Below are 20983 nucleotides of genomic sequence, written 5' to 3'. Positions count from 1 at the left end.
CGCTAGCCGGGCAGGTGGCATCTATATTGCCACCAACATTTTACGCTAGCCGGGCAGGTGGCATCTATATTGCCACCAACATCTAACACTAGCCCTTTTACGGGCAGGTGGCATCTATATTGCCACCAACATTTTGCGCTAGCCGGGCAGTGGCAGCTATATTGCCACCAATTTTTTCAACTGTTTCAATAGTTAAAATTTTTTTTAATGTTGATATGTGTTATTCCTCATGTAAGGATTATGTTCTCTGAAGCTGGAGTCGATTCGTTAGCTAGTTTCCACGGCCCGTTAAAGGGTTAATATCAACAACCTCGAAAACAGTACCGTCATACGAAACCAAATCACAGGAAAAGTTCCAGAACATTTATTTTCTTGGTGAGCCGACGATAGCCTAGCTTGATGATTCCCCACACAATTGTGTAGCTCAGGGTGCTCATACACTGTTTGACCGAAGCCAAATATTTGACTCTTTTCGACAGATACTATTTGATCAACGTGTACTGATAAAATATATTCGACACAAAACACGACGAGCAAATATTCTATTATTGGATGCCTAAAATATTTTTTTCGTCCTGTTCGTCAATCCTGTTGGTACATGGTTAGGTTACCTTAAATATTTCAGTCGAACTTTTTCCATGTATGATGTTTGACATTGTTTGCCAATCATCATTAAAGAATGGCAAACAAAATAGTATTTGTACTTTGTACAAATTAAACTTCATCTGTCAAAAAATGTCAAATATTTGACCTCCGGAAAAACAGTGTACGGCTACCTTCAGAAACATTAATGCAATGGCGTCAGTTTGATGCAAAGATTGCAATGCCAGAGACATCAGCGAGTTAATAATTTGGTGGCGTCCACAGCTCAACCCGAAACGAAGACATGTGATGACGCAAAACAAAGAAGAACAAGTGATGTTCATTGGTTTGAATACAGAACTAGAGATGTGCCATCCGCTCATGAGCTGTTCCGAAGAATCGACTCTTTGAAGTGAGTTGACGCGGAACAGCTCGCAAAACAAATCAAACAGCTCTTCAGCTCACTTTGATGATGATGAAGGAGAGAAAAGAGCTGTAGAATTGAAGAGAGTGTGTGAGCTGTAAGATTCAAATGAACTGACCGTCTCTCGCTCTTCGTGTTAAGACATCAGTTTAGTTTCATTTGTCCCTCGTCTTTTCAACTGTTATATTCGCGTTGACGGCATTGAGCTTTGTTTACCAGTTTAGGGGGCGCCAAAAATAATAATTGGCTCTCAGGAAGAATGAACACGTTTTTAAAATTCAAATTATTAATGAAAATTAACTTCTGTGTATCAAATGAGTATTCTATTTCAATGAAAAACACTTTGTTTGCAGGCGGTGCAAAAATCTCATAAGATTTTTTTTTTGAAGAAAACTTTCTATTGTAATGTAAAGCCTCAGTAAAAATGTCGGAAATGTTGTACTCGCCGAGTCTGTTGTAAATAATAGTCTGGAATACGTGTTTCAAGTAATTAATAATATGGTGTGAAAAATTTCATTTGAATTTTAACCAAATTGAAAGTCGGCACTGACAACTGAGCTGAAGAGCTGTTCATAAAGAACAGCTCATTTAGATGAGCTGATATGATCAGAGCTGTTCATCATGATGAGCTGATTTGCACACCTCTATACAGAACGAGACTGACAATTTGCCTCAGCGAGATTCACTGTTTATACTCTAGGCGAATATTCCCCTTCATTCTTCTTCTTTCGTTTGTTCATGGAGACTCTAAATCCTACGATTTCCCCTTCGTTGCTCGTCGATTATTGCTCGTTATTACAGCTCTGTTCGGGAAAGCACACAAATGGACAGAAAAAATGTATGGGAAAATGGAAACGCTTAAAGTTTTCATGAATTTTAACCATTTACAAACCAGGGGATTCTAATGTATAGCATATTAAACAAATCTTAGGGAATTTCCGATTCGTTTAGTATGTAAATCGCCAGAATCCGTTCGCGGCAAAAATAGTTATTAACGTTAACTTTATTTCATAAAAACGTGACCTGTTTTCTGATTTGGCACCCTTAATGAAAGACGTAGTTCTACGTCAATACACAAGTAGATGACTACAATCAATCTGTATATGGAAAACATAAACGATTAGCATAAAAACAAAGGGCCTATGTGGACATTTTCATTATTTGAAATGTTCGGGTTTCAAAAATGTGTGTACAGGATAGGTTTAATCATGTAATCTGATTATAAAATGATATCGAAGTTGCGGCATTTTTTCCGTATTATAAGTCGCAGTCAAAAACATTTCTAAATAATCAAATTTTGGAAATTTGAAACTTGCCTTTTCTAATTCACAGTGAAATACTAATTCATGCATCGGCCCTTTTGGAAAACGCGTATGACTTGACGTTTCTAATAATGAACCGGTTTTCATTTGTGGTTTATCTGTTTGTATGGTCGAATGAACTCGTCTCATCACCGTCGAACGACCGTCAGAATGGCGCGAGTGACACCGACGCGATTAATCTCGCTTACATCGATGCGACTCCCGGAATAATCCCCATCGTCACGTAGATTTAAGAGCGGGAATACGGTGAGAGTTCATTCAAGTGAGATTTCTCACGGCATACTCCTGGTGGAATCGCGTGATATACGTGACAATTGTCATCTCACCTCACACGCCGCGTAGAATCAGGCCAATTTTTTTTACAACACTGACTAGACTATTTAACAATGCTGGTCCCAAAAAAAAAGATAGAAGAAATCAAGAGAAGTTTAGGGAAACGTAGGAATGTCGCACCGAATATTTTGGCTATTGAACTTATTGCTGTCGGTAAATAGATCTATTGTAACCGGGAATGGGGATTTAGAAACATTAAATCAAATAAACAGCCTCATTACTTTTTAGAGTATGTATTTTAAATTGACTTTCACAATCAAACGAACTGTTGCTCTTCTGAGCAAATCATAAATCTACAACTTCTCTGTCGAATTAGCTATGCGTTCACCTACATCATGTACATGATGTAATCCGTAATCTGGGCGTAGGAGGCCTAAGACTTTTTATGAATGCTTATGCTTAATGGTATGTATTTCCCCCCTTCAAAACGGAACGGAACGTTCTCCCTCTGGGGGATTTATGGGCTATTGGTTAACTAAACTATGCTACCATAGAACTAAACACCTATAGGGAAATATTTACACGCATATTTTGCAAACGATGTAACGATACGATGAAGGACACCACCCATATCACTTCCCGAAACGCTGCTCGCACTTGGCGTATTGATACAGGCATTTCAAAAAGTGTCCCGCGTTTAGTTCCGCTAAGCTGCCAACGTCTAGACGAACAAACTCCGTCAGTCTGATCTGCCAGGGAAGCATCCCGTACGTTGAGAGTATATTACCAAAGTAAACGGCTAGCTCTGGATCGGGAACCTGGTGGTATCGGTGCTGTAGCTTTCGGTTAACCATCTCGATGGTTACTTCCGCTGGCGCCGATATGAATCTGTTCCGCAACGCACTGGCGATAGTCCTGGCGGTAGATGCCAGCTGGTGTTTGCCATCTTCTAACGAGTAGAAGCTGACCACAACCCGACGGCGATAGCCATTCCGTGGGGGAAGAAACCCATTGCTCGTTTTTAGCTGAGGGGTCCAAACAATTTGTTCGCTATCACCGCGGGGTCGTTTACTCACATAGTTCAGCATTTGGTGATGATTGCGTTTTAGTGTACCTGCAATGGTAGTAGAATAAACGCAACTTATCGTCGTATTGTAGATACGCAGAATTTAACTAGACACACGTGATAGATTAAGGTCGCGATAAAATGAAAAACCATGTTACTCACCCCTATGATCGTAAAAACTCACATGCCCAACACCAGCAGCCATACCCCAGAAAACAAAATTAGCCAGTTGTTCGTAGTCTGCTATCTCTGGACCAAGCATTACAACCAAATGCGAAGGAATCTTCTCCAACTTTCGCACTCCATACGATATATAGGAATCACTGTCCAGCTGGAGCTGCTGTGTGCTGCGATACTCCCCACTTTTCGCCGGCTGTCCCTGAACGGGTACATTCTTCCGCCGAAGGATGCCGAATTTCTGCCGGATCCAACGTCCGGCGAGGAATACACGCTCCACCAAGGAGCAGAGCAGATGAACTAGAAGCAAAAGTGCCCCCGCCGGTGAATTACTGAGCTGCGGTTTTGACGACATATTCACTCCTATCTAAGCGCTATCCCCATCTAGAAGGAATCAAACATTCCGGCAAGGGTCCATCCACTTATAAATGGCCCATAATTGGAAACCGTCCGGGAGCTCGCGACAAGCACAAAAAATTTTTCACGTCTATTCAAAGGTTGTTCTAACTCGATATTCTTGTTTTTTGTGTAACTGGGTTTCGGTGGACGTCAGCGCTGCTGACAAATGCAAATACTGTCATGGCCGTCAGAGAAAGCGTGCAGGGCTGGGATTCGAGATTGAATTTTGATACACTGAACACAAAGTACGTAGAATAGAATGTAAGGGATTTATTGTATTTCTTGTGTATACACTAGGATTGGGCGAACTTTAGAAAAAGATCGATCTTGATGGATCGATTTTTTGAACGGCGTAGGGATCGACTTACTGATTAAATAGGTGCCAAAGAATCGATCTTTGCTGAATAGATCTTTGAAAAATCGAATGCCTTTTTCCAGTTTATTTACTAGTTCTGAATAAGTATTGTCTTTTTTTTAAACATGAAATAAACATTTCACATTTCAATTCAAACATCAAAGGCATTTCAGTTTGATTCTCAAAATGAGGGTCACGAAAAAAAAACTTGAAAGCCAAGAAAAAATGTATCTTCCATGGCATTCATCTTGAACCGTCATGGGATTATTTAATTAAATAAATGAATTGAAAATTTTATTATAAACTCAACAACTGATATTCATCCAGAACTACGCTGACAATAATCCCTTTGAATCCCATCGTATCATACGACTGGCATTAAGTCGAAATCTTGGTAGTAGTCCCAGTTGGTCGGTGTTAAGTCAGAGGGGACCAAGTCACAAAATTGGAAATTTCGAGTTATTGATTACATTTGGTTAAGAATTATGTAAGCTACACTTCACATTTATCAGATTAGGAAAGTAACGCATACAGCAGGAATAACGGATCGAAATTGTTATGATTGATCAACAAAAATACCTCGTAGTATGCAGTCAGAGTGCGCCATGTATCAATCATTTGTATATTGAATTTAAACAATTTCCAAGCACCGAATTCAAACCAACAAAACTTGTGCTTAAAGTTAAGCGTTAGTGCAAAATGTGCACATTCTGGGTATATTAAAAAAAACTTGGTCCACTCTGACTGAACGGATCAGTGAAAAATGCTGGTCTTCAGTGCGAATGATCGCAAAATGTATTTTTCAGAGTGCGATTTAGACTGTGGTGATGATAATGAATTCGAATTTGACGATTCTATTGACGAATACTGTCTAAGGTGATTGAAAATGGGAAGTTTATGCTTTAACATGTTTGCCGTGCAATCATATTCATGCCTGTAATAGATGGCAAAGACTATAATGCTGCACGCAACCAAATGTTATGCAGTTCCGACATCACATCCCTTCTCGCTCTAATTTTCATAACAGAATGGCACACTTCTACTCACATTTATATGATTGAGAAATATTTCGAAATTGTGAATCAAGTCTTAATAATCATAGTGAATCAAGTCTTAAAAAATGCTTCATTTGGTTCAGTCAGAGTGGACTATGTATGTGTAGGCAGCCAAATAACTGCCTTTTTTTGGCATGATACTTGATGTTTTTTACATTTATCATACGTTAAAGTATTGCCAGAGAGTAGCTAACATTTCTGGGGACAATATTGATAGAAAAAAAATAAATGCTTTGAAAATTGAAGAGCACTAAACTTCAAGTTTGTTTTTCTCGGAATCATAAAAATGTCACATGGTCCGGTCTGATTTAACACCGACCAGTTCTAGAAAACACGGTTCAGCTGGACCTGATGTAACCATCCCATCTCGTCACAATTTTCACTGTTAGCCTAGTGAATGCGATGGTGTAAATATAACTTGTGACCACTTGTTTTGTAATGACCAAACTTACAAAACTGCTTCTCCTAATGTTACGACCACTAATTTGACAACCTTGAACGGGATGCAATGTTTATTAAATTTGTCAAGTGGTTTTTGGTGGGAATCAATATTCAGTGAAAACAAATTTAATGTTTTTTCTACGATCTAAAAGATCGGAAAGATAGGGAAGAAAAGATCGATTTCCGCGATTTTTTCTTGAGTAGGAAGAATCGTTCCGAAAAATCGGAAATCGGAGAGGAAAAGGTCGATCTTCTAAATATCCATCCAAGATCGCCCAATCATATTTACTATTACTAATTTGACATCTTCGAAAGCTATACAAATGTTGACATCATGTTTATAATATTTGTCCGGTGGTGGGGTTGAAATCGAGGTACATTGCAAAAAAAAACTCTAAGATCGAAAAAATTGATGAAAAAAGATCTATCTTTACGATTTTTTCGGGTACAATGAATCGATTCAAAAAATCTCGAATCGAAATGGAAAAGATCGATCTTCTGAAAACCGTTCCAAGATCGCCCAATCCTGGTATACACACAGAGAGCGCATGTGTTACATGTCAAAAAAGAAATTATATACCGCCAGTATATAATCATTTCTGTGGGAAATTGAGAGTTCGAAATGATTGAAATCAAAATATCCATAGTGGGTTGAACGAAGTTCGTCAGGTCAGCTAGTTAGGGTTTTTCTGATCGTGGCTGGAAAAAATACAAAAGAAGTAAGCCTAACGGAAATAAACTTTGAGAAAAAAGTGCTACCCTGAAAAAAGTGCAATTTTTATTACGATTTAGTTTTTTGAGGGGCATTCAAATGTAATTTGAGATGTTATAAAAATTAGCGTGACCAAAACATTGATTGAATTACACAAAAATAATTTGCCTAAATCATATTTCATACCAATGCAATGTAAAAATTCCAGTGGTAATCTTGTATTTATCCAATTTCACGATACAGTACACAGTTTTGACGTCTAGTGGCGATATTCGTGTTTAGGACCCAAACAATTTTCTAGCATATTGAGGGCCCTAAAGCAGATTGGAATTGCTGAAATTTGAATGAAAATTTTTAGTTAGCGCATCACATGCAGAAAAAAGTTATTTTCTTTTACATAGAATACAGTTTTTACATAGAATGAAATTTGACTCACAATTATTATTTTAAAAGTGTGTTTATTCCACCTGAAAATCCATTATTGGCATTGTCGCTCCCTAAATTCGAATACAAAGCTCAATGCCGTCAACGTGAATCAAACAATTAATTGAATGTCCTCTTGATTTTATTCGACATTTTACATGCCAATCTAGTTAGCAAGCGAATGCCGTTAACTGGGTTTCCTTCGTCGTCTAGATACCGAACGACCAATGTAATGGGGACGAAGTCCCCATCTAGCCAAGATAAACAACCGAGGTGGCATCACAAGGTGATGCAATCCAAGTCCGCCGCCGACCAATCGTCAGAAGCAGCGACCTCTTGAAAGCAAACCTGTGTTTCAAAGATTGCTCGGTTAGTTTGTGCCGACATGTGCTTCTACACTACTTGATTTGAAAAAAAGAATAGCAAATGTTCGTTGATTACTATTAGAAGATTATAACAATCAAATTTAATCTTCAGCTTTCGTATTGAGCTTTATATTCTCTTGCATTGCATCAGAGTAACGTGCGCGTGACGCGAGCGGGCGTTATCCACGCTTACGATTGATTATGTTTTTATCAATGTGTCATTTCAAAAATTGCATGTTTTACAGAGCATGTTAAATTTTTATATTGTATAATTGCAGGGAATGTCGAAGCAAAGTTGGGTTTTTTCTACTTTATCAAAATTAAGTAGACGTTGAAACTCGCAGCAATGTGGAAAAAGTCGAAAACACATCCGCTTAACAACGCTGACACCACGCAAATGATAACATGATCCTTATGTCTCTAGCATAAATGATTTAGCAGTGATGATTTGAATTGCAACAGAAACTACGCTTAAGACAGAAAACAATGAATTGCTAGTACGTTTGGACGTCATGGGAAAGAACCAAAGGAAAATGTGGTGGCACACTAACATAGCTCGCATGAAAAATTCTTCCTCATCCAGCATTTTCATCATGCATACCTTTTTTTAGGTGGCTTTACAAGACTAGAGGCGAATGCAATGTTCAGTATAAAATTTCCAAACAAGTAAAGAAGAAACAATATTCATATCATTGTAATTCGCGCATCATCATATTCAAGCAAAAAGAAACAAAAGCATACATAACCGAGGTAATAAATGATGTCTTTGCAATGAAGTATCAAATTAAATGGGTATATATATGCCTAAAACATCTACCGGACAATTATAATTCGTTCACCTGGTTGTTGATAATTTATTGGAGGTTTCAACAGCACAAATAATCACGAAAATGTGTTACTTTTTTAAATTATTTTATGGTTCCATGACCACATGACCACACGAGGAATAACTGGAAACATAAATATTGAAATCACAAATTGAAGAGAATTTAACAGATTATTGCGCAATAAAAATGTATCGTGTATGAATCACCCCTCGATCCTTGTAGCGCAAATGATAAATGTGTCAAAGCCTACCCGAATCTATTTTTAGAAAAATCGGTAAAGTAGTATCATTGACATACAGAAAGGAAAATTGGTGTAGCAAAACTGTTGTATCATTGCGTTTTTTTCTCGTTTGTAATTCGAATTCCACTACAATGCAACATAGTTATCCAATGCAGGTTGATAATTTATTATACAAATAAGTATTTGTCGCGCAGCTTTTCAAACGCTGTAATGCTTGTTTATGTTGTGCTTCCGTCACGCCTAGCGATGTCCGGTAATTGTTCGGTCAATCGATTAATAATTCAACGATTATTAACACTCCTATACTCGCGCATAGGTCTGACAGACCGATAAGGTGGCTGAATTAAATGACTATTTAAACTAAATCAAGTGAATAAAAAATATTTTCTGAAATTTTTCCATTCGATTATATCTTTTTTTTTTAATATCAATAACGCCTAATATATCAACAAGTCTAGTCAGTTTATCTGCTTCGCCGACGACGTGGACATAATCGGAAGAACACATGCGACGGTAGCCGACTTGTATACCCGACTGAAACACGAAGCAGGGCTGATTGGGCTTGGGATCAATGCGTCTAAGACTAAATACATGCTAGCAGGAGGGACTGATCGCAACAGAGTTCTTCTTGGTAGTAGTGTTGTGATCGACGGCGACGAGCTCGAGGTGGTAGAGGAATTACTACCTTGGCTCGTTGATAACAACTGACAACAACAACAGCCGTGAAATTCGAAGACGCATTGTCAATGGAAGTCGAGCCTACTATGGGCTCCGTAAATCCTTGAGGTCCAACAAACTCCGACCCCGCACGAAGTGTACCATGTACAAATCCCTAATTCGACCGGTTGTTCTCTATGGGCACGAATCATGGACGATGCTTGAAAAGGACTCACAAGCGCTTGGAGTTTTCGAACGCCGAGTGCTCAGAACAATATACGGTGGTGTACAGGAAAGCGGAGTATGGAGAAGGAGAATGAACCACGAACTGGCGCAACTCTACGGCGAACCCAGTATTCAGAAAGTCGCCAAGGCTGGACGAGTGCGATGGGCAGGGCATGTTGCAAGATTGCCGGACAGCAGCCCTGCAAAGATGGTGTTCGCATCGAATCCGGTAGGAACAAGAAGGAGAGGAGCCCAGCGAGCGAGGTGGTTGGACCAGGTGGAGCAGGACTTGGCAAGAATCGGTGCAGCCGGGAGTTGGAGAACTGCAGCCATGGATCGGGATTATTGGCGAAAAATTGTGAAGAAGATCTAATCTCTCAATGGGATGTAGTATCATTAGAAATAAATTAAAAACGCCTAAAATACACACGAGTTACGATTTTGCACGCGAGTATAGGAAGGTAAGGCAAGTCATCATCGAAGCGGACGTATAATCTGTGTCGAATAATCTATCCAAAATTCATAGTGAAAAACAGCATGGACCTTAACACTAAACCCAGCAGGATTTCATGTAAGGTACACCGGGGCAAGTTGAAACGTTTTTTTCAAGGTTCAACTTGAAAGTTATCTTAAAAACAAAAGACGTCTAGGTAATGTCGTTGACATATCCGGAGAGACGTGGAACCTGCTCACTCCTTTTCTTCAGCTTTCTTTTGGCGGAAATATCTCTATGCTGATTATGATGGATCCCATCGTCGCCGCCGGAAACTGGTTGCTTGCTGACTGACTGTCGAATTATAATTGCTACTATAAATATAAACCACAGTACGGACGATGTACTGGGTCTTTCAAATTAAACCCCCAACCAACAAATTTTAATAACTTCTACAAAAGTAAACTGATTTTTATTTGCAAAAACGAAAATAAACCTTATTTATGACATTTTCGATGTGACTACCCTTTTTTCGATAACGTGTTTTAAACGGTCAAAATCATTTTGAAGAATCGAAAAAAAAATTGGAAACAATCGGTCTATGATTGCAACAAAAACAAATTTTAACATTCCACGCGCTGAATCGGACTCAAATGCTAAAGCGGTTTTAAATCTGTATACTGAAATCTTTGGAGAGTGTAAATAGAGTACATTGAGTTCCCTTGGAGTGGCAGCTACTCAATGCCGAAAGCTGTCTGTAATCCCACTCAGGTGGAAGCCACCTTTTTTTTTATACCATCCACTGACCCCCACGCCAAAGGCTTATAAGGAGCCCTTTTGTAGTTGACACTTACTAACATAAATTTAAAAAAAAATTAAAGGAAAAAGAAGAAACGCGGCGGGTAAACTAATAACTATTAAACTGAGTGGAATCCCAGTGGAACTTAATTACTTTAAACAGATTCAGTCAAAATAGAAAAACAAAAAAAAAATAAAAAACAGTGATAACATTGATGGCTTTGGAAAAATATTTTAAACTGATTTACAATAAAAGAAAAAAAAAATGAATAAATAAAATAAAATGAACCGAAAATTTTACAAATTTAACAATACGAAAATCAAAATGATAGAAGTCTAAATTGGTTGGCACATTCAAATAATATGCTCATTTACGTTCCTAATTATATGATGTTTCAGCTTACTTTTTACTATACTGTCATTGGTTATTGCTTGGCATTATCCTTGGGAAGTGAGTTAAATTTAAAAGGACCGTAGCTCATAATGCGCTTAACCCAAGTTTGTATATGCTCTACTTTTTGTTAATGCATTCGCGTTTCTCGTATTCCTCGTGAACCTTCCGCACTCGGGTTAAGAAATTTATGTTATGATGAAAAGTACTATTGTGTACAAACATAATTGTTAGAGTATTACACAATCCTAAAATAGGAATAATTCTGTGGTGTAAGCTAGTATACAGCGCAACTGTCGGATATAGGAATGGAAGATTGAAGATCACTTTCACACATCTATTCTGAAGTGTCTGATTTTTTTTAAATTTTGTTCTAGCAGCATGACCCCACACAATAATTAAATATTGGAGTATAGAATGAATACATGCGGAATAGAAACGCAGCAATGCTTCTTTGGGCACAAAGCATCGTACTCTTTTCATGAGGCCACATTCAGTTGACATTTTTCTCGATACATGGTATATATGAGTGACCCATGAAAGACAACAATCCAAGTGTAGCCCTAAGCATTTCAAAGATGTGACCTTCTCAATTGACAGGTTTCTGACATTCGGATCATGATGGTGACGGATTGTTTTCCGTGGCGAATGGAAAACCATGTACTTTGTTTTAGCCAGGTTTGGGGTAAGATGATTGCCGATAAAATATTCCATAAGAGCCGCTAGATCTGATTCTATATCTGCTACAATGGACTCAACATTAGGGCTAGGGTAGAATAATGCCGAGTCATCTGCAAAAAGTCTCGGTGTGCCATGGGGCTTTGAATTTTCTAAATCATTAATGAAAATCAAAAAGAGCAAAGGACCAATGCTACTTCCTTGAGGAACTCCCATACGAATTGGGCGCAAACAACTGCGAACACCGTTAAACATAAAAAATTGTTTTCGATCAGACATATCGTTAATTCATCAACGAGCTCAGTAATGGTAGTTATTGTTCTTCAGCCATCTCGAAAACCATACTGATATTTGTACATAACATCGTTGGTACCTAAGAAGTGTACAAGCCGTGAAGTTATGAGTTTTCCAAAATTTTGTTGAAGACAGATTATATTGAAATCGGTAATCGATAGTTCGAAGTATCGCAAGCGTCTCCGGATTTAAATACTGGTGTAACTTTGGCGATTTTTAAAATACTTGGATAAATTCCAGTTACGATTATTTTATTGAAAATTCTTGAAATAATCTCGTTAATCAACCTATGTTTGCCTTCATTAGGTCTGCCGGAAAATTATCATAGCCTTTACTTTTCATCGAGCTGACTTATCAAAATGCTAACTTCGTTCACGCTAGCGGGTCTCAAAAAGATAGAGCTACTCATACACTTTACAGGTTTAAGAAAATTAAAATTATTTATTGGTAATTTACTGGCCAAGTTATTGCCAATACTAGAAAATTAGCGATTGAAAACATCTTCATTAGAATCTACCCTTATCATGATTCATGAAAAACACGTCTGAAGTACTTCTTCACAAAACCTTTTGCGACTGACATGATCATGTCCATCTGATTCCTGTATTAATATGATTATGTAGAGATGGAAGTTTAAATCAAAGCGAAGCAACTTCTTGTGGCTTAGAGGCGAATGAACTGAAAAGTTTAAAGCCTCTTTAATTCAACATCATCATCATCATCTTGTGGCTGGCACACTGGTTAACCACGTTCGAATTGTTTTAAGCATAGAGAACCGATTCTGAGCGGGGAATGTCGAGTGAGGACTTTCAACAAGGCCAATAAAAGTTTGAAAAATACTAATCGTGTTCTTTTTTCTTTATACTGAAAATACGGTACAAATTGATAAAAAGACAGAACAACCAAAAAAGGTCGAAAAAACGGTACGTTTGGTCAGCCTACACAGAAGTCAAAATTTTATTTTTTTAAAAATCGAAAAAATCACCTAAGAAATCAGAATTAAAAAAAATGGATGCCAAATGTCTTAAAATTGAATGAAACGCTGGGATTTATATTCATTCATTCGGGATGTACATACATTCATTGCCCCCCTAATAGACACTTTCGACATGGGATTTGTTGACAGTTAATTTGTTTACAAGAAGTTACATTCATAAGAATTAATGTTTCTTATTGGAGTATCATGATTCCGCGTTTGCCATAAACCGACTGTTTGTAACTGTTGCCTCCAATGTTCGATACTATCGAAGCAGTCGGGCTGTGTGCAGGTTTTTGAATCGCTTTACCGACCCGCTTGTCGGCAGCTCCAGTGGCGCAATTGGTTAGCGCACGGTACTTATAGAGCAGTAACTGTGAGATGAGCAATGCCGGGGTTGTGAGTTCGAGCCTCACCTGGAGCAATTTTTTTTGACTATAACGTTGTATTATTTCATATTTTGGATGAATGTTGGTGATTTCCCACGGTCTTCGCAGAAGACTCAATAGCTCTTCCACAATCTTTGCTGTTTCCTTCCATATTGACTCCCCACCGCTTTCGTCCGATTTTACAACCATATTACATATCAATTTTACTTACTTCCCTACCGGGTTGTTGGCTCCCGCAAGAAACTCGGCCGAATCGGCCGAATGGGCGACGAACATGTTATGATGTCCGTTCTCTGATACAATGTATCATGTGCTAGATTCTTCAATATGCCTTCTCAATTCAACAAGCAGGTAATAATTTAAGTTGGAATGAATAGTTTATTAGTCAATAGAATTATCTTTAAGCTACGGTTACCGGCTTGGGAGTGGAGCCGCTGGCTGGCTGTGCCATTAGACTAACCGCATTTTTCAACACCTGACTTTTGACAAAATCCGTCGTTGTGGTGCTTAAATTTGCGTTTGCTCCAAAGTTACACTTGATGTAACCATACAAATTTGCGCCATTCAACGAAAGAGCAATCATGACCAGAAGCTGAAATAACAAATGCAACGTTGTGACAAATTTCATCGAGTACCAACTCCGATCGCATCATCTTACCATCCACTTGAATTTGAATCCGAACAGGGCCACCACGAAGAAGAGAGCCCACAGCAGCGGAAACACAACCAACGCGACCCAGAAAATCTTCACTTCGTAGGGATTGATGCGGGTGTCATAGTTTTCGCCTTTCTTCGATTCGAATACCCAGTGGGATCGGCCCTCATCATCCACGTAATTCCACCAGCGCATCCCAACCAGCAATCGCCCGCTCAGGTTTTTAACGAGATAGAAATCAGCAGAGAGCCAGAAAATCACCAGCAAGAAGCATTTGATGAAGGAATCGTTGAACAGACCCCAAAAGAGATAGGTTCCTATGGCGGCTCCACGGAAAAATACGTGAAAAAATGTAACATACGGGTGGCTGTAATTAAATTTTTTTTTTCTCTCATCAAAAAAATATATGCGGTAACAAAATAAAACTCACGATAATTTTTTGGCTGCTGAGCCCGAGTTAAGTTCTTCCTCATCACCAAAGGGTACCGTATCTTCTAGAAGCGGAACCTGCAAAAAAAACCACTGACAATGTTGTTTATGTGTTACACTGCGGAATTATTACTGTTGCTGATGTCATTTCTGGTTTTTATGCAATTTTCAATCTCAATAATTGACGAGTTAGTTTTTTTCTCCTCGATAAGATCGGCTATGCAACGACGTGTAAACAAAACCGACGATGATAGATTTGCGCAAGGCGCAAGGCACCATAATAATAAACCGGTTCAGGTTGAGCTGTAATGTTTCGGCTGCCCTGTGGTTTTTACTCGCAAAGAACGGGTTTGAAACGTTGCGATAAAATAGAAAATTTTATAACTGAACGCTATCAATGAAAATATTTGTTTTATTTATTTTCGTGTTCAGAGTCATTGGGATCTGTAATTTATTCATTTATTGTCGACAGGTATAATAACCACCCCAATGACCCCCCCCCCCCCCCTGTTTGTATTAAAACAGCCTAACAGCGAAGTGTAGTCGATGTTGCCTTGAAGCAGATCCCAAAAAAAGCATGCCATCGCGATGTTACGTCTCACCTCCAGTAGTTCCTGGTGTACGAGCATACAGCGACTTTCGTAGCTGGATAAATTGTGGATATCATTCCAAGGAAGGCACCTCAGAGCGAGATCGGATAAACTTCCGTTGAATACCTACGATGCGGCTTATCTCACGTTGATAGTATGGACACCACATGACAGCCGACCTAGTTCACGGTAGGTCGCACCAAAGAACAGTACAAGGCTTTCAGGTAATATTAGGCTGTCAAAAAAGTCCTGCGGTATTTCCGCGAGGTGTCGTTGTAAGCGCGTAGTTCTAGTTGTATTCATTGTATCGAGTCATACTATAGCTTGTTGGAAAGGTATTTATAGTATAGTCCATGACAGTGTTTTGTTTGGTTAAGTCGTTCGTGAGTTATAGTGTCGCAAATATGGAGCAAAATACTACTACTATGACAAAGGCAAAAATGCATCTCAAGCTGCCAATAAAATTTGTGCAGTTTATGGACCCAATACAGTTTCCATTTCCACCGCACAACGATGGTTTCAACGTTTTCGTTCTGGTGTAGAGGTCGTCGAAGATGCGCCACGCTCCGGAAGGCCTGTCGTCGAAAATTGCGACAAAATCGCTGAATTAGCCGAGAAAGACCGCATCGGCCAGGAACTGGGGATAAGTCATCAAACCGTTATTGACCATTTGAAGAAGCTTGGATTCACAAAGAAGCTCGATGTATGGGTGCCACACACGTTGACGCAAAAAAACATCTTTGACCGTATCGACGCATGTGAATCACTGCTGAATCGCAACAAAATCGACCCGTTTCTGAAGTGGGTCACTTACGACAACGTGAAGCGCAAACGGTCGTGATCGAAGCCCGCTGAAGCGGCTCAGACGGTGGCCAAGCCCTCATTAACGGCCAGGAAGGTTCTGCTGTGTGTTTGGTGGGATTGACAAGGAATAATCTATTATGAGCTGCTTCCCTATGGCCAAACGCTCAATTCGGCCAACAACCTGTACTGCCAACAACTGGACCGCTTGAAGGTAGCACTCATGAAGAAGAGGCCATCTTTGATAAACAGAGGCCGCATTGTCATCCATGAGGACAACGCCAGGCCACACACTTCTTTGGTGACGCGCCAGAAGCTCCGGGAGCTCGGATGGGAGGTTCTTTTGCATCCGCCGTATAGTCCGGACCTTGCACCAAGTGACTACCACCTGTTTTTGTCCATGGCGAACGAGCTAGGTAGTCAGAAGTTAGCCACAAAAGAGGCCTGTGAAAATTGGCTATCCGAGTTTTTTGCCAATAAGGAAGCGAGCTTCTATAACAGGGGTATTATGAAGTTGGCATCTCGTTGGGAACAAGTCATCGAACAAAACGGCGCATATTTCACTTAAAACAGATGATTGCAACAAATTTTATGAACAAATGAAAATTCAACAAAAAAAACCGCAGGACTTTTTTGACAGCCTTATATGTATCTTTAAAATCTTTGGCGAAGCGAAATATAAACCCGAGCCTGGATGAAGCTTTCGTCACCATATAGGTGAGACGAGATGGCTCGATCCAGTTATCAAAACTGCGGCCTCGATAAACTCTACAATTTTTGTCAAGCTACCAAACTTTAGTCAACCAAACCGCCAATTTCCTCAATTCATTGAAGCATTGAAGCGGAGGACTGAAGACAAGCTTGATGATTTGAGTGTTGAACACCAAAAGGAGACATCAGACGAAAAAATATTATTTCGTATATATATTTGAACGAAAGGCAAAATAATTCCAACGGAAAACAAAATATCCATTAGTCAATTTATTGAGAATTGATTCAGATGCAACTTCAAACAAATGATTACTAAGGTAGTCCTACGTGTCGCGACCGCCGATATTATCCATTGTGATCAATGGATAGGCTTCAAATATGAAGTCTCAGTCTAGAAGTTTCTTTGCTAGCTACAGCGGGGAAAACTCATTAAAACCCTTTCTGAAGCTAGTCAATACGTGGGTGCCAATCACGTAATGCGGTGTTGATTCCACACTGCGACACTCTCCCGGCTCAATGGAAGCGCGTCCTCACGCTATCAGCGGAGAGAGAGTGCCGACAATGTTCAGCTCGCGATGTTACTGCTGCTGCTACCGAAGTAGACCGATGCGAGGCAGAGCTCGATTGTTGGTTGTCCGGATGAACTTCGATGTCCGTTGCTACTGCTGCTCCTGTTGCTGCTGCTATTGAAGCAGGCCGATGCGACACCTAGCTTGATTATCGGCTGCTCAGGTTAGCTCCGTTGTTCGCTGCTGCCACTGCTGCTGGTTTTCCTTCCAGATGTTGCTCGTATCACGTCCGTTGTCAGAATGCCGGCTGCGCGGAATGGCTCGCGCTTTTATAGCCTGGCTCATATTGTCCTTTTAATCTGATTGGTCTATAGTTTTCATGGCATGTTTCTCATGCTTTTTTATTATTATTATTATTACTATTATTTCATTTGGTATTATGTCAGCCCTGTACTCTACACTACGTTACCCTTGCGGTTATATCACAGATATAACCCACTCCTAGTTTTTCCGTTTCGGGTAGGAAAAGTTGCAAATTTGAATAACGACATCCTTCAACAACTGGAAGGTCAGGATTTAGTTTTTAAGAAGTCCCCTTCGCAGGCTATCGATCACCCCAACTATGGCAGTATCAAATGAAGGAATTCAGGTTTTGTCGAGAAAGCAACACAAATAAGCCGTATCCATAGGGATTGTAGACAACTCTTTGGGCTTACGAGGACAACATAATTTCGCTAAGAATCTACAGTGTGTGATATTATTAGAGCTGTTTAATCTGTTTACTTGTTTTTCGCAGCTTCAACTGATCCCTGAAAAATGTTTCTGAGCCACACAGGTGTATTGTTAAAAGAATTAATTCTAATGATGTCATTAATGAGATTGGATTGGATGTGTTACAGTGGTGTTACATGAAATGGGACTTCTATAAATCGTTTCCAAATTTTACAGTGAAATTGAAACTGTTTCTAACTGTGTACGTTTTTGTGGAATCTTGTGGAGAGATTTATCAGAGTTGAAATTAATTAAGAATTTGCCGTCAACAATGGGGCAGATATATTTAACACGTTGAGCCCCGTATCGTTATTGCTGCGCATTCATTGAGCCCGCAACAAGAGAGCGAAAGTGCACATAACGAGAAGCATTTGTACAATATCAGTGTCGGTCTCAGCTCCCAAAGATATTTATTTGATAAGATTTATTTGAGTCACATTCCGACATTCAAAAATAAATCATAATTTATTTATTCTCTTATTTTGTAACTGCCAGTTTTAGTGACCAACGCGTGAAGATTTTGTGATTTCTTGTTCGTTCTATCTAATATTACAATAAATACGTTTCTTTTGTTTTACCCCTTTTGTTTATTTTAGGCTCATTAGCATTTTAGCTGTAACAGAGCCGAATTTTAATCGTGTACAGGTCACATATTTATCATATCTATAATTAGCACATTACACAGTTGCCATTTTTCGGTGTTAGAGTATTCCCTTCTTGCAAATGGTACACATTTACACAGTAGCCACATTTAGGCGTAAGAGTTTTCTATCCATTCTTCCATTATCCAATTAAGACTGGACAGCGGAGACAGTCATTGATCCATTGTTGAGTTATTTATAGAACAGCAGCCCGATGTTTCTTGCAGAGCAGAGCAGTTGTATGGATGAATCGATCTTATTTCGACCGTGGATCGATCTCCATCGCTGATGATTGTTGCGTGAACGTAGTTATTCTGTAACAACACAAAGATGGTCAATGGATAAATACGTTTCATGTTTAGTTAATTTGGACGGGTGACACCCTAGTGATCCGCCCCGGGTGTCGCCCGGTCACGCTACGCCACTGTGCCAATCAGTGATTTGCGCTCAAGAGTGAACCCGAGAAAAAAGTTTCAGAGTTTTTGGCTCGATCAGCTGTCATTTTTGACATCACGCAAACATTTCCATCGGAGAGAGGCTTGTTAAAATTCTCTGCATACAATCAACCAGCAATCAACGAGTGAGAGCCTATTCGGAGGAGCAGAAGGCTGGAGAAGTTTTGACTGAACGGGCAGAAAGAGAGCACACAGCGCGATCGCCAGCAGTGGCAGAAAAGAAGTATACGTCCTTTTGCGGTGTGGTGTGTCGAGAGTGTATGAGAAACGATGATGACAAATTTTTACTAATGGACGGGTCTATTAAAGTTGTGTCGCTGCTTTCCTGTGTCGGAGGACTTCGCCAAGTCGCAGTTTGCCTCGCTTGATGTTTATTTTAAACCATCCGATAGTAGCGCACGGAAGAAAGATAAGCCCTGCCGACGGGAGTGGTGGACCCTTTGTGTTGTGACGGATTTGGATTAATCGATGGCGAAATCGCGAGAAAGCACAGGGCGAGTGCCGTGAAAGAAAGAAAAAAAACCCCAGAAGGAACAAGGATGCTGGTCATCCGTGGTGGTAGGAAGCGCCTGCCAGTACCATTGGAGCTTATTTGAGAGGACATAGCATATATAATAACTAGACTTAGATCCTGATTTCTCTAGTCGACGTTATATTTGGATCGTAGTAGCTTTGCAAAATCTATGACTATTTTTCAAACACGATTCACACGGCACAGTGGGTGAAGTTGTAACCGCCGCGAACAAAAAAGTGCAAAGATTGATGAAAACATCAGTGCTACGCAATATTGCTGAGACGTTTCAAGATTCGTTTTCTACCAGATTAAAAAGCTGTCAGTGGCGAAACCTTATTCTGTGCGTAATTTGCAGGTCCGAATGTGTTGTCATTGTTCGTCGGAAGTAGCGTTCGACTTAATGCACTGTGCAATAGTGGGGCTCTTTTTCTCTTAGAAGAAAATCTGCTCTCTGTATTGGATTGCGCTCCGGTGTGGAGGTGTAAGCGCGAGAATAATAATAACAATCACTGTCATCTCTAATCGAACGCACACAGTGGAGAGATAGCGAGAGCAGAAGTGAACGCGAGTGCTAACAAAAGCAAAAAAAAAAGAAGAAACAAAAGTGCTCCCCGAAGTGGTATTCGTGTGCGAGGTGCAATACTTTGTGTTTCAAAAAGTGGGGCCTCCTTTTCGTCAAAAATTCAACAATAAAATAGGATAGTAAGGAAAGACGGACGACTATCAGCTCGTGAATCCTGCGTGAATTTCGTATACGCGAACCGCTTTCTGGATTGCCCGTGGGAAGTCAAACCTGCGTTGGAACAGTATGAGAGTTGCCTGCTACGACGTTGAAAATTCGATTATGGAAGTCGGGCTGGTTCTGGTTTCTATTATGTAGATCTCGTTATTTTTTTGTTGTTGTCTTTTTACCTTGTGTCTTCGGAAGTCGCAACGTCTGATCGTGTTATTTGCGCTGTGTCGATTCATTCTGTATTCCGTCGCGTATGTGTGCTATAAAGAAGTGGGATTTCTGGTTCAATTGGTGCGAGAACAGCCAGACACAAGTCTCAATAAGTAAGTGCGTGAGAAAACTGAACACAGGCAGCAGCAGAAGGAAGCTCTTTGTAGTCTAGCAGCGTACTTTGCGTGCCCTCCCGGAAGTAGCTGAGCGCAACAGCAGGAGTTTTTCTGGGAACAACAACAACAACGAGAAGATCAACAGGAAAGAACGAATCCAACCAAGTGAACGACCGGAGGAGTGTAGGAGCCGAGAGTGCCGTCATCGTCCAATATTCAACACTCGAAACATTCATGAGAAGAGATGGGAATAAAGGCCAGCACAGCAAATGGTGGACAGTCGAGTCCTAGAGCTAGAACCTTCTCCACCAGTAGCAGTTCGGACGTGGTGTCCGCCGGTGCAGG

The 20983-nt window shown here is 39.9% G+C and overlaps 3 protein-coding genes and 1 non-coding gene across 6 annotated transcripts in view; 2 read left to right on the top strand and 2 right to left on the bottom strand.

The window, feature by feature from the left end:
- Positions 1-2878: 2878 nt before the first annotated feature.
- On the bottom strand, positions 2879-4404 carry LOC129778540 (dehydrodolichyl diphosphate synthase complex subunit Nus1). The gene is made up of 2 exons (XM_055785504.1): positions 3830-4404; positions 2879-3715 (listed from the first exon to the last, which is right to left on the bottom strand). Exons 1-2 carry the CDS (start codon positions 4197-4199, stop codon positions 3234-3236), a joined length of 852 nt encoding a protein of 283 aa, XP_055641479.1. The 5' UTR covers positions 4200-4404; the 3' UTR covers positions 2879-3233.
- A 9037-nt stretch (positions 4405-13441) lies between these two features.
- On the top strand, positions 13442-13538 carry Trnai-uau (transfer RNA isoleucine (anticodon UAU)). Its single transcript has 2 exons — positions 13442-13479; positions 13503-13538. It is a non-coding gene; the product is annotated as a tRNA-Ile (tRNA).
- Positions 13539-13861: 323 nt separating this feature from the next.
- Positions 13862-14857, bottom strand: LOC129762146 (uncharacterized Golgi apparatus membrane protein-like protein CG5021). Its single transcript, XM_055760138.1, has 4 exons — positions 14721-14857; positions 14589-14665; positions 14162-14525; positions 13862-14095 (listed from the first exon to the last, which is right to left on the bottom strand). The coding sequence occupies exons 1-4, from the start codon at positions 14733-14735 to the stop codon at positions 13904-13906; spliced, it is 648 nt and encodes a 215-aa protein (XP_055616113.1). The 5' UTR covers positions 14736-14857; the 3' UTR covers positions 13862-13903.
- A 4346-nt stretch (positions 14858-19203) lies between these two features.
- The window catches only part of LOC129761803 (E3 ubiquitin-protein ligase znrf2-like), a 45010-nt gene continuing 43230 nt past the window's right edge, over positions 19204-20983 (top strand). Inside the window, exons 1-2 of one of the 3 annotated variants that reach the window (XM_055759582.1) lie at positions 19204-19623; positions 19935-20982. In XM_055759582.1, the coding sequence (XP_055615557.1) occupies positions 20883-20982 (100 nt within the window). In that variant the 5' untranslated portion in view covers positions 19204-19623; positions 19935-20882. The remainder of the gene's footprint in view (positions 19624-19934; position 20983) is intronic. The other 2 variants (XM_055759588.1, XM_055759597.1) reach the window with 2 other exon arrangements.

This window comes from Toxorhynchites rutilus, chromosome 1 (assembly GCF_029784135.1).
Source record: "Toxorhynchites rutilus septentrionalis strain SRP chromosome 1, ASM2978413v1, whole genome shotgun sequence".
NCBI lineage: Eukaryota > Metazoa > Arthropoda > Insecta > Diptera > Culicidae > Toxorhynchites > Toxorhynchites rutilus.
The sequence above is the reverse complement of the archived record's forward strand: the minus strand, read 5'-3'. Positions and strand labels throughout refer to the sequence as shown.

What these genes read in the sequence shown, in the direction of transcription:
- LOC129762146 (XM_055760138.1), bottom strand. An exon ending in TCAGCAGCCAAAAAATTATC is followed by an intron (nt 14,526 to 14,588) that starts GTGAGTTTTATT and finishes ATTTAATTACAG; the next exon opens with CCACCCGTATGTTACATTTT. An exon ending in GATTCAAATTCAAGTGGATG is followed by an intron (nt 14,096 to 14,161) that starts GTAAGATGATGC and finishes TTGTTATTTCAG; the next exon opens with CTTCTGGTCATGATTGCTCT.
- LOC129778540 (XM_055785504.1), bottom strand. Translation starts at nt 4,199, where the DNA reads ATGTCGTCAAAACCGCAGCTCAGTAATTCACCGGCGGGGGCACTTTTG. An exon ending in GAGTTTTTACGATCATAGGG is followed by an intron (nt 3,716 to 3,829) that starts GTGAGTAACATG and finishes CTACCATTGCAG; the next exon opens with GTACACTAAAACGCAATCAT.